General features: G+C 37.6%; 1 protein-coding gene across 4 annotated transcripts in view; it reads right to left on the minus strand.

Moving 5' to 3' along the window:
* The window catches only part of poc1a (POC1 centriolar protein A), a 50,384-nt gene that overhangs the window by 4,077 nt on the left and 32,100 nt on the right, over nucleotides 1-14,207 (minus strand). For 2 of the 4 annotated variants that reach the window (XM_011474854.4, XM_011474855.4), the window contains exon 11: nucleotides 9,741-10,301. The exons of 1 other annotated variant lie outside the window; for it this stretch is intronic. In XM_011474854.4, the coding sequence (XP_011473156.1) occupies nucleotides 10,191-10,301 (111 nt within the window). In that variant the 3' untranslated portion in view covers nucleotides 9,741-10,190. Of the gene's footprint in view, nucleotides 1-9,740; nucleotides 10,302-10,679; nucleotides 10,801-14,207 lie in introns of those variants that run through there. One more of the 4 variants, XM_078947085.1, reaches the window with a different exon arrangement.

A 14,207-nucleotide genomic window follows, 5' to 3' on the forward strand; every position in this document is an offset into this window, starting at 1 on the left:
TGCTTTACAAAAACACTGACTACTTGAACAACCTAATACCTAATAATAACTTAGAGACAATTGACTTACAAACTAAAGTCCACCCACCAAACGGGTTCATTTGCTCTCACATCTCTTCCTATTTAAGCACTAACACGTTTGACTTTTTTGTTTAGCAGGTTTGCATGTATAAACAGCTACATAAAAAAAAAAAACGAACATACAACTGTCGTAACTTTCCTGGTCACAATGGGAGCTCTTTTGTTTCAAACACTCGTGACCTTGTCCAGCGTGTTTAACTGTCACGCAGAACAAACACACTGTATCTACAAAGTCACTAAGGTGAGTCATTGCATGTTAACTCAAGTCCTTACCTCCTCATATCTTTCTCTTTCTCGCTCTCTCTGTCGCACACACACACATATACACACACTTGAAAACCTCACCCCATTATGTAACTGTTACAGCTCACAGGCAGGGCCATAAAGACAGATGGTTAAAGGCGGCCAAACAACGTGCTAATGATCTGCCGTGTCTCTGTTACACCTCTCCATGTTTTCAGATCAGCTCATTCAGAACCAAAAGGCCCATCAACAATCTGAGAGGGGATAAAAATGTAATCATGACTCAGTAACTTTAACAACTGATCCTAAACTAAGTTGTAAAAGGATGTGATGAATCAAAGGTTTCTTTGGGTAAAAAATTGCCGGTGGTTTATGATTTTTGTTAAAGCATACTAAAACAATAATAACAAAACTTTGTAACATGTCTGTTTTTGTCTTTTGTGCCAAGAGATAGAAAGCACACATAACCTAGATTTCTACAACAGGAAGCACTTCTTCATCTAAAGACCAGTAACATTTAAGAAGGTGTGTCTCTTTATGACTAAAAGCCAATGACTTCCACCAGATCGAGCAGGTCACTTACTAAAACTACAGTGCAACTATACATAGCAATAAGGCTGACACAGTAAAAAACAATACTAAACATAAACACAGAAAGTATGTTTAATATAATCAATTCAGATCAGAACGGATGTGAAAGCAATGCTTTATTAACAATTTCTCTTATGGGTGGTTGTGTGCTGTCTATGGGCACATAATGGTCAAATCTGTACAGGACACACAGGTGGCCCGCAGGAAATAGCAAATTCATAGGTCGTACAGTGAGCCCATAGGGCGGAAATTACATTTTTTTTTATTGGCATACTGTTGGCTACAGCTGTAGAAAACACTTACACAACATGCAAGGGTAAGTAAGGGTGAAGTAGGTGAAACAAAGGAATGTCGTACAGATTGGTCATTTTTTTAAACCATGCGCACTGTTCAAGTGTTTCGTGCGTGGTCCTTGTGCGTCCTTTGCACGTCCACTTCCCTCAGCCTGGTGGTTACAAATGAGACAATCAGAGGGAGCATTTCATTTATTCCTCGCACACCCCATGCATGCAGCATTTCTGTGCGGATAGTAAGGAGCCAGAGCACACACCTTTCCAACAACTGAAGTGTGGCGTAGCGGCACAGTTCAACAGCATCACTCGTATGTCATAACCTCGTACAAGCCTGAAAGGAACTGCAAGACACGCCTGTGCTCCCCTTAAAAGGCAGCTGCCCCTCTCCACAACCCCCTATGGGTCAAGACAACCCAAAAACCCACAGCACTAGTATAGGTCAACCACCTTTGGAAGTTTTCACAGATGTATTACGAATGAACCATGCTAAAACCACAGAAGTGAGAAAAAAAACACACAAAGAACACGTAAAGCAATGTGTGCGATTATTTATTAGCAATTCATTAGTGATTCCTGCCTCATTTACGTAATTTTAACATGATATGTGCTCTTTATACGTGATACAAAAGTTATACAACAGTGGTGCACGTGTGAAAAGTCCTTTAAACATACGTGGACATACGTGGAATGATTGTCGAAAACTACAAATTTGCGTATGCATTTCACAAAAATCACGCTTTGTAAATTACACATAAACTGCATAATTCTCAACAGACCGAAAAGAATTACATATATCAAGGATGGATCATGAAAGACTGGAATGTCATACGTGGAAAATGTGCAAAATATAGGTAGTGGCTGTGTGACACGGTCTTAAGGCATTAATAAGTAACTTAGTCAACAGTTTTTAACATAGAAACCAGCTCAGGTCAGCTTGAATTTATCTGTTATTGATATGACAAACAATGCCTAGAGAGCTCGTGTTGGTTCGGAAATTCCTAATAGTTACTCAGAGACAACATTTTGCATGATTCTTTAATGGGTGTGACATCCTTACTGGGTTATTATTATTAATATTTAACTTTTAGTTTTTCATGATACTATCCAAAGAGACAGAAAAAAGTGATCTTTGCTTCATGCTGAAGTTTAAAATGCCTCCTTTGCGTTTGACGTTATTTGTTAGATTCATTTTCTTTCTTTTGAACATTTTTAATAGCCACAAAAGACTTTCAAAAACAATTAAGTAAAAAATAAGCATAAAATAATGAGCACACACAAATCTTTGCCAAGTCGAGAACAAAGTGGTCCACCGTTGCCTAAAGAACTAAATCCTATGTTTAAAAGGAGTAGTTGGGAAATACTTGGGGAAATTGTCGCTAGTCTGTTTCAAAAAACTGGAATGGATCTGAGTCGACACGTTCTACCATATGAAGTAATATTTGTGCCGCTACAATAAGAACAAAGGACTTTTGTTCTCCATTTTGTTACAGATATTACGTCATTTAACAACACTGCTACAAACATTTCATCAAACTTTCACTCATCAACTGTGTAGATGTGATTACCTTGGCAAGCTGCTTTAAACAAAGGTTTGAAGATTAGAGTAAGGCTTCCTTTTGAGAAGGGATGGGTGCTCTCTGACTTATCACCAGGTTTGTGTAATGGGCGGATTTGCTGTAAAGTAGGTCATTATTTCAAACACTTGGCATACATTTACACAACTTGAGTCATGCGCGAGCTGGTCTTATGTTTTGGAGGATTTTTTTTTCCTGTCAGGGCATCGGTCATTTTAAACCTGGAACATACAGATAATGACACACATCAACACACATTCTTTGTGTCAAACAGTAAAATCATTTTCTAAATGAAACAGCAGCAGAGGATAATTCGAGATATGGATAATAGATAACTTTACAACTTTATTAGAAAACTTTACTAGCAATTTACAAACAAGTTAATAAACTGAAGGGGAGAACACAAGGTAACTCTTTGAAACTGAATGGAATATATGTCCTTTGAGCCGAAATCAAAGCGTGGGATCAAGGACCACAATGCCAAATATTTCAAGCAATCCTCTGTCTCAGAGGGAGGAGATACAGGAGACTGTGAAGGAAGAAGTTAAGGGGCAGGTGAGTAGGTGTTGAAGAAGAAGGGAGACTAAGATAAATCCCATTGAGGAGCTTTAGTGAATTTGCACAGCTGCAAAAAATATTGTATGGCCTCAATTGTTTTCACAGATAGATACCAAGCTATCTAATAATAAAAAAGAGAAAAAATATAGAAAAAGGTGGCACTACAAATATTTGAGTGAATTTTAGGAGTGGCCTTGTGCTAATGTTTCACATTAATTGAAAAAACAGAATGTCAGTGTTGGATCAGGAGCTTCAAACAGATTTAACTTCATGTTAACTTTACAACAAAATATATTTTAAGGTTTGAAAGGAATAAAGATAGTTGTTTAACTATCTTTCAATATAATGTTTTCTGAAAAATATATACTGTATATGAAAGTAGGTTTGCATTTCAAATTCTGTAATATTTTTTAGTTTTATTGATTTGTTATAAAAACAATCATGATTGCTTATCTATTTTTCTCTATTGACCATACAAATACAATATAATCATCATAAACGGTCTTTAATCTCTTTTAAATACAAGAAATGTAGAAGAGAAATGTCTTATTATTTGATATTAACAAATTTTTCAGAAAATTAAAGTTGCTATAGTTAGCTTGTCACATTTTACACAAATGAAAGAGATCACTGCCCATAAATCTCGTGAGTCAGGGGGCAACAATCTACTTTGAAATTAGTCTGAAGCATACAACATTTTTTGGCGAATTGTACCTTCACCTTAAGCTAAAAAGAACAGACCCAGGTGAGCATTTGAGTTTTTTTTTTTTTTCCTGCATTTGAGTTTTTTTTAAAAGTGGTGTTTTTATCTATGGAGCCCGTGACCTGACATGGATAAAAAATAAAAGCTACCAATTCGTTCCCACGAAATAGTAATTTGTTCCCTCAAAGTGACATTTTACACACCCGGTTTTTCAACCGGAAATAAACTTAAATTCTTCCTGTTACATATTTACCGTAAATAAGATAAGTGGTTTAAAGCAATATTATAAATAAAGTATATTTTGCCACAGCATCGTTGATGCTTCCATTGACTATTGCGAGGTGATCGCTGTGCCGGGCGACTAGCTGGACAGCAGAGAGAGAGCCACTATGGGATGGACAGGCCACCTGTTGGGCCTCCTACATCTTATGATATTTTTCGTATTTTTATCAAGACAAAAAAAAAAAGGTCCTCTAGTTTGATTCTTGTTTTTGTTTTTTACCATTTGAACTAATGCGAGTCACAGAGACACGGAAGCAGGGGCGGAAAGCGGCCGTTGCAGCGGGAGTAGAGCTCACTATGCCGGAAGAGACTTTAAATGATCGTATGGACCATGTCTGATCGTATGGACCAGACATGGAGACGTGAATAGAGCTTTTTACAAATAAATAAATCTGATCTCTAAACATCCTCTGTGTCTTTCATGCGATGTAATGAAAAATATGCAGACAGAAATTTGAAGGTATCTGCTGTAAACCCAAGAATTGGTCACATCCGTGTTTTTGAAATAACTTATCATGTGAGTTGGTTTGTGTTTATTTGCATAAATGATTTAATGGAAACAGTGTAATTACACATTTTGCAAAGCAAAACTTGGCAAATCTAAAAAATGAGATTTGCTTCATTTTCCACATAATCAGGAAGAAAAGAGACTGCCTGACAAGTAACTGCTTCTAGTTCATGCAAGAGAAAAAAAGTCTGCCTTTAGGATTATTCATTTTAAATATTTCTTTGTTTAAACAAATCAATATTTTGTGGGAATGATTTAATCTTTCGGTTGGAACGAATTACTATTTCATAGGAACAAATTATTACTTCGAGGGGAACAAAATACTTTTACGCGGTAACAAAATCCTAATTCGTGGGAAAAATTTAGTTATATTTTTTAACCCATGTCAGGTCATGGGCTCCGTATTTATCAGAGTTTATCAAAGGAAAAATGTCTAAAAACAAGATGACAGCAAGCTCTCAGACGAGTCATAAGTTCCTATGCTTGTCTACCAGGGCATCCTGCATGTTGAGTCAACCACAAAGTCTTTCACTAAAATCAAATACGAGGTCATCTGCAAATAGAGATTATGCTTTGGCAAAAATTGGGTCACGCAATGGCGCAAGAATTCCACCAACAAACCACAACAAAACTGATGACAAAGAGAAGAATTGAGGCTTTGCTATAGCTCAATCAACGTCGGGTAAAAAGACGAGTTACAGTAACAAACATAAAAGAGCAGCAAACCAATCATTGCAGGCAAATTGGAAGGATTTGACACAATAAACTGACAGCCTAAAGAATTTTAAGAAAATAAACCGTTCTTTTGATCGATGGGGGTGGTTTTACACACAATTTCACAACCATTCTTGTTTGTTGGGTCACATAATGTTAAGACCTGGTATATAAACTTGTCAATAAAAAAATTATGACAGTTCTTAAGAGAGCATACATTGAAAAGTACCCACAAATATATTTGGGAAAATAAAAATAAACGTTTAAAAACCTGTTATATTAAAGAAAATGGAACATGCAAGTCAAGAAGAAAGCCAAAATGATTGCGTGGATTTTAGTTTTGTTGTGATTTCTTTCAGCACAAGTGCTACTTGACCCAACAAAGATATTCTAACTGGTCGTTCCAAGAATGCACTGAGATTGTAGTTTTGAGGGTAAATCCTTGACTGACTTCCCTCTGCTGCAGCAGGAAACATAAGTTTGGCAGCCAGAATGCATCCACGTCACGTAGATTACACAAAACTGTCAGCATATAATGTAACATTTAGGAAAATGCTAAATGAAGAGTAATAGAGCTGACATAATGAACTAGAGAGGCACTAAAACACACACTGACACAGATGCAAACAGCAGCCAAAACCACAGCCCACCAGGAAAAACATAACCAGATGTTCACCAACCCCCCTCCCACACACACACACGCACACACACACATACACAAACACACACAGCTTACTACGCACACCAGCTTTTCAACTTTCCTTTTTTTCTCCTTTTTTAAACATTTGGTTCAACAACTTTATCTGTATGTGCATCTAACTTTAACATCAACCAAAAAGCAGCAGCATCAAAGAGGAAATGAAATGTGGCGTTTGAGAGGACCTTAATAAAAACTGAACTGCTAATTGTTGTCACCATCTGTTAAACCACTTCTCCCTTTTACATTTTTTTCAACCCAACAGTACTTTTATTGTCACCTTAATTTGTTAAATCAAAAGTTGGCTGCTGCTTCATGACACAACACCTCTATGATACACTTAAATGACTGATCATAGACCGTCAAGGAGTTTTCTGCTGCTTAAAAAGGTTAAACCAACATTTTTCAGAAAAAACTGAAAGTGAACTGAACCCTTTTTAGCCCTAAACAGAGTCGGATTTGTGGAACAGCTCTATTAGCGTTGGATGTAACTGCATCCCATCTTAAGTAAGAGGAGTACCAGTAGAAAGTGTGCTCACATTGCTATAAACGGAACTTCTGTCTTCTAGAACAGAACCCGTTGGACCTAACAAAGACGCGCGTACACAAACACACATGCACACAGAGCCCAGGCTTTTAGCCCCTCCTCTCCTCCAGAGCTCTCGGCAGGCTGTCTGGTTGAGGCCCATAGTAAAGGGAACTGTTTTCTCTGGCTCGAGTGTCTGTTGTGCGAGTGTGTCGGTAGGCCCCAGACAGGAAGGAAGAGAGTGGGCCCAGGAGTACAGCTCCAGAGTTCTGGCTTTGTTTTTCCCCTTTTTCCGTAAGTGCAGTGGCGCAACCAGGTCTTTAAGAAACGGTCATTAATATTTTCCCCTTCTAAAGACACCGACCGCATGGCTTTCTCCGAGACCCCAGGAGTCGGAATGACTCATCACTGACGAGTATTATAATATTGCCACTTCTTGAGAGAAAGAGAAGGAAAAAAAAATCACTTAAATGTGAACCTTTGGAAATCACAGTGAGAGTCGGAGAGCGGCCTCTGGCTCCTTTTCAGCAACCCATCCAAACTGAAAGCTCCTAAGCCAGCATCATCAAATTACAAGCATAACTTGGGGGTGAAACAAAAGACTTTTGGACACCGGGAGTGCAGGGATATTGCGCTTCCTCCAACTCACTTTTCAAATAAATCATCAAACAAGACCTGACAAAAGAAGAGGGGAGAGTTACTCGCCATGAGCTGCGGATCACAGCAGCTCAGGGCTTTAACATCCCTACCGAGGACAATGAGTTCTCAGGTAACTGCTGAGGCTCATGGAAGTCACTGATGACATCATCCCTATGGCAAAACTGTGAAAAATAAACTGCCCCCTTAGATCAAATTTTAGAGATAATAGGAAATCTAATCCAGTTTAAGAATTCAGGGGAAAAAAACTATTGAAAGCAGGCCCTGTGACAGACTGGCGACCTGTCCAGGGAGTACCCCGCCTTTGCCCAACAGTAGCTGGGATAGGCTCCAGCAACCCTGTGACCTCAAAAAAGGATTCAGTGGATTTTGAAGTTGGACAGATGGATGGAAAGCATAAACTAACAGAAAATTAGGGCAATGCAACCAATAATTTGGTGGAGTTACACTTTGAGGATTTACTTTATTTATTTGTTCACAAATAAACAAACTAGATTCATCTAGTTTTTAGATAGCTAACGATATAGGAAACATTAACATATTGTGGATTTAATATTTCTTCGAGCTTGTCAAGAATTACAAAGACTTTACATTTTTCATAAAAATAAAACTTGCTTAAATCAAGCCTGGTGCCTGAAAGATACATATGTACCATGCATGCACTCATTTGAGCTCTCAAAGAGGAATGATAGACATATTGATGCACAAGAAGGATCAACACACCACACAAGCTCTAAGACAAATTGATTAAACAAATTTCACATGAAACTTTTTCTTCAGAATTGGATTTCATTGAATTTTCTGGTTTTCTGGCAACTTGTGATGATTGGTTCTGTTGAAAAAACCCGTCAACATACCATGCTATATCTAAGCACCTTCATCTTTCTTTTGATCTTGTCAATGTAACAGAGTTTCACGACACAAATTGTGAGTTCACCGGTTGAAGCCTCCTATTTTGACACAGATACTGTCTTTTTGGGAGCTCTTACCTCTTCTTACCTCCCATCTTTTGTCATCCAATCTTTTGTCTTTTAGTGCTGCATGATTCTTTAAATTCGCACAGCTTTTCTTGTCTTCCTTTTATTAGTGGAGCAGCTCTTGCTGGTTCTTGTGGACACCAAACAAAAAGAATTATCTATTTCCCTAATGGCTCTCTGCGTTTCACCAAATTTAGTTTGAGGATAGATTTTAAATGCAAATGTTGAATTAAGTCAGATTGGGTTCATTGTAAAAGGATGGGAGCGGAAATTGAATGGAAAAAAGAATCACATGATCACATCAGGCACATGATTTTTAAAGAATTTATTTGTATACTGGTGCAAAAAATATATATTTAGCTCCTACAAACAAACAAACAAGAATTCTGTCCCTCACAGACCTGTTACTTCTTTAAAAAGCTCTTCTATCCGTCACTTGTTACCTGTATTATGTCACCTGTTTGAACGGATCATCTGTATAAAAGACACCCTTCTTCAACTTTAAAGACCCATTCCAATGCAAATTGGGTTTTTAACATGTTCTTGTAACATTTTTTTTCTCATGATGGGGGACACATGTAAAGATAAATAAGATTAAGGTTGCTATTCTGAGTATTTCTTTATTCCATTGTTCTGAATCAGGAACAGACAAAAAATACAGTTGGAAAAAGCCTGTAGCAGTAATGGAGGTGCTACAGTCAGCGGGCCACAATCGCCTTGCTCCACTTCTGATGCATCCACGTGCAGACAAATAGATCCATGTCCGTCTTTGTTTTCCTCGTCCGAGCTGGCATCTGGCTCAAAACTGTACAGCCGGATAGCTCCAATATTGCTAACCATTTTAGTTGTACTGGTAATGTTAGGTTGGGGTATTGAGGGGCTGTAAGCTAGTGGGAGATTGTAAACAAAGGGATGATGGGAAATGAGTACAGACTTACTTCAGGCCAACAGATCCACCCACAACTTGGAGGGGAATTTTGATTAACTCCTGCCGCTCTGCAGAAACGATCTCCTAGAAAACCACAGGTTTTTTGATTGATGGGTCTTTACTGTGTTAAGTGTGAAGCAGTGTGTGGGCACAACGAAATTGTGTGTTTGCATAATTCTGCTAGATTTACAAGTAAATACACAGATTTCCACTCCCAGTTTGACAGTATACCATCCAGTAAAGCATCTTGAGTAGTGCTTTATAAACGTAATTAAAACAAACAAATCCTAATTTAATCTTAAATACCAATGACCTTTCATGAATAAAAGTTCATACAAGTGACCTAAAGTGTGTCCTTCTTTAAAAACAATGAAAGAAATATGTAAAATAAAATAGGTGATGCAAGAACTTAAGTGATAAGTAAAATAATTTATTGTTTTTAGGAAAATGTCAAAAGCGGAATATAATAAAAGCAATACAGTACATTTACATTTTACTTCTTAAATATGAAAGTTTGTTGTTGCAGAATGTTGGATGTAAACTCTAAAAATACAGTTTTTGATGCTCATCTATGAACGTGAAGCACTGAAGTCCCTTCTTTGTACTGTTCAGACAGCATCATTTTGCAGATGCAGACACCACACACAAACGCATGCAGACAGTTTAGTCCCCTGTCAGCAGAAAAGACTGCGCACTAAGCATTCCTGCAGAAAAACGTCTAATAATATTCAACTTTCTTATCTCTGATTTCTCTGTGCAATATAACCAGAGTAAATCAGGGGTAAGGCTTGAAGACTTTTTGGATCACATTTGCATAAAAAAAAAAAAGAAAAGAAATGAAAGTTTGAGTTTTGTCTAATCATTTGGCCTCCTCTCTCTGGAGATGCAACCCAATCTCCACTTGATTCTCCAAACACTCTTTAAGCTTGTCCTCCGTCAGCGTCAGTCGTTGTTCCAAAATCGAAACGGTCTGGATGGTAGCAGGCCGAAAAGAAAGCAGAAGAAGGGAGGGTACATCAGAAACAAGATCCAGAGACAGAGCCGACAGAGAAAAAGCCGAATGTTTTGAAGGGACAGCAGACGGCTGGTTGACAGAATGTAATAAAACACATGTTGTGCATTCAAAACACTCCAACTGATTAGTGTTGACAATTTAGCAGTAGGAGCTGAAAACAATCATCTGCATCTACATTACAGTCTGTTTTTGTGTTCTTTCTCACACAGCTGAATTCATTTTTGGTTTAAATACTTCCTCTCTTTCTGAAACAAGAGCAGCGTGCGTGGGCAGTAAGATCACAGTGCAGCATCCTCCACAGAAACAGGAACTACTCAGACTTTCCACCTCAATGTACTGGTTGTCAGAAATAAATACATTAGCAAAGCAGAGATCTTGGTTTCATGGAGGAAGAAAGGATTGAAGTGAATGTCTGCAGGGATACCGATGACTTCATCAACGGGCTGCAGAGATCCTGCAAACATCATCAATGAATAAAATAATAAACCGTAAATCAAACAAATGAGCTTCCAAACATTTGGAATGTTATCAATAAACATTCAGCTCACCTTTTCAACTACGTTTACTCAGTCTGCTCTGCTGCTGCGCGGCGTTCACTTGCTGCTCTGTATGCTCACTTTCACTTTAATCGCATAAATTTACGAGTTTTTTTTCTCGTAAATTTACGAATTTAAATCTCCTAATTTCACCTACTTTTTTTTTGTGGACCTATAACTCCGTCGTAACAATGTGTCTCAAAAAGGTTAAAACTCAGTTTCTAACTCTAAGATAGTCCACCCAGACAACAAAAATAAAACAATTTATAAGTAGGTATAACTGAAAGGACGTGTTCTTTCATGAGAAAGAGCTGGAAAAATGTAATAAACCCATAATATGATGGTGCATTTAACACAGTAATAGTTTCTATAGTGTGGGTGTGTGGCATTTTCCAATGGGTCATTGAACAAGATGACATTCCCAGTTATTTCAAACATAAAGAGAGGGCTAGCATTTCTCCTCTCTGCTCCTCTGTCTTCTTTTTCCAGATCAATACAGCTCTGTTCATCTGCACAACCTGAAGGGGCTACCTGTTCCACTGCATGGAGCATTTTCACTGCCTGCGTCTCTGATTCTGCATGTTTCCTCCAGGCTGCAGCAACACTAGACAGGCCTATGGTTTTCATCTGGAGTGGAAACCAAACCTTTGTGCTCCTAAAAAGAGTAAGTGAGCTGTTTTTCTTCTTTTCTCTCCAGAATACAAGATACCCTCCATTGCCGTGAGCATTTTGAAATATTTTCTTTAGTGGCAGCAAGATGCAATCTGAATTTCTTAAGAACTTTATTTCAATTGTTGAATATGGATACTGTACCAACTATGAAAATCTTTAACATGTGACATTGAAATATTTTCCTATATCAAAGGATTGTTTTCATGCAGCATTTGGGTAGAATAGGCTATAATATCTCACTCAAAGATGTAAGAATTTCCAATAAAACTTGAGAAAATTCTAAAAATGAATAAAGTCGAAGCTCTATCAAAAGGTTTTTTCTAATAAATATATCTACTACAAATTGCATATACTTCTGAATTCCTTTCTTTTTATGGAGCTGCACATGTTTGTGCTAATACATGTATTTTTAAGTTAAATTAATATTTTTGAAAAAATCTACAACTGTATAGATTAATGTGATAAATGTGGCTTTCCGATTGAAACCAAAAGACATATTTACTTTCTGGTTCAGATGCAATATTGTGTCCAAACAGACAAGAAATTATGTGATATAATTCATGAAGGAACTTGCTTCACAAATAAAGTGTGTTCATATGTGGATTGTTTTGTTTGGACTTGAATTTTAAGAGCAATCAACCGAATATCAAATGGTTCAATTGCTACAATTATTTCATATTTTTAATTTAACCTGAATGATGATAAAGATTATACTGAAGCTGGAATTCTTTGTCATTTTTATAAAGAAAAATCACATTGATTTTCCAAAGGACTCCACATTGTCCTGGTGGATAAAAAGTATTTAGGCAAACAGCTAAAACTGGAGAAAGTGAAAGCTGAGAACAGGATGGTCTAGATATGTTGAAAACGTCTAACACAGTAAATTAAAGCTTTGAACGTTTTAGTTCGAAACTAAATAATGTATGAACTTTCTCCTATCCCCATTAACATCTCCTAAAGCATTACTGCTACTGGTGGAGAGTAATACAAGTAAAAATGATCTTAAAGGGGAATAGGGATAAGTGGTTCCAGCATTATTTCAATTTTAACAGAAGAAGAAAAGAGTAATTTCAGAATTGAATACTTAGTGAAAGCAAGTTAACTAAGTCTTAAATATCTTGTTAGGTTAATCTTGAAATCAATCTAAAATAACCCGCTATTAACAAATGTGTATTTTACGAATACCAACTAATATTTAATGTACAGTTTTAGGAAATATCTTTAAAATAAAGCACATTCTAATCTTTACTTGAGAGTTTCTTTAATTTTAACTTAAAATCAAGCTGATGGGGTTTAACAAGCCTTGGTTTTCACAGATAACGCATGCATTTGCATGAACTGGGGAGCTCATATGTGGATCACTTCGTGACTTGATGTTTCTATGATTGTCTGATCTTCCTTTTACTTTGACTCTTAAGTGAAGATTTATGAGAAAAAGACAAACTATTAAAAAGATCCAGCAGCTCTTAAAATGGGTCAGCAATATTTACACAATTCTAAAAAAACTCTTTTTCAGTTTAATTGAGGGAGTATTCAGACTGGACACATTTGGTCCGCTTAAAGTGAACCAGAGTTTGTTTCCCCTCACAATCCGGAACAAATTTTCAGTCTGAATACACCCAAGAGGACCCTGGTTTGGAACCAGGAAGCGCTCTTGGACCATCCTTTGGAGGTGGTCTCAGTTCATTTCCACTCGGACTGAGCTTCGGTACGCTCTGAGATTCCTCAGTCTGAATAAAATCTGTTCCCGGAGTGGAGCAACTGGACCAAAACGGCCACCATTGCTGATGTAAACAGAGTAGGAATGAAGCAACCAATGAGCCGCGGACAAATTTAAAGCAATGATTGTCATGTTATCAGACAGGACAAAAAAAGAGTCCAACTGTTTATTTGTTAGAACGTTTATTTTAACACCGCTGAAAACGCTTCTTTCCTACTTTTCTGTGTCATGTTATGCACTCATTGAAATGTGACGGGATGAATGCAGGCTCATCAAAACAACTGTTAACGTGATACACATTGCTTCTCACTGTTTTCCCAACAGTATGTCATAGCCACTTAGCAGTAAACCTTTTTAGCTGTCTTCTTGCCAATAATTGTCCTGCAGCATGACTTCACCAGACCAAAAAGAAACAAGTCTTGAGCCTGACGATACCGGCGTTTAAATTGGTCAGCAAAATAGAAAGTTTGAGTGAACTATCCTGACAAGGACTGCAAAGCACAGGACTTCCATAATTTCTGCCTCTAGTTGCTTTGCCCTGCCTACTTAATTCCTGGCCAATGACTGTAGAGATCTCATGGTTTAGTTTACAAGCTTTGGTTTGAAACATGGAAGGCCGCTTGACGGCAGTCCAAATACAGACCAAACGCAAGTTTCAAGACTTGAACAAATTCTTCTGTCAGTTTCCATTGAATCCAAACTGCGCTTGCTTGGATTTGTACTTGGGGACAGTAGTTTTTCAGGCGTTTTAAAATTGAAATATTTCGCAAAACTGCAGTGGAAAAACCTTTTAATTCATTTGAGTCACATGACCACAGATAGCCAGCTTGTAGATAGCGATGCGTTTCTTGTAGGAACCTTGTACACTGCGCAGCAGGCGCTAAAAGAGCTCCCACAGCATCACACAGCTCATCAAACGTAGAGCATGTCATG

Source organism: Oryzias latipes, chromosome 5 (genome assembly GCF_053564925.1).
Source record: "Oryzias latipes strain Hd-rR chromosome 5, Olatipes_Hd-rR_3.1".
Lineage (NCBI taxonomy): Eukaryota > Metazoa > Chordata > Actinopteri > Beloniformes > Adrianichthyidae > Oryzias > Oryzias latipes.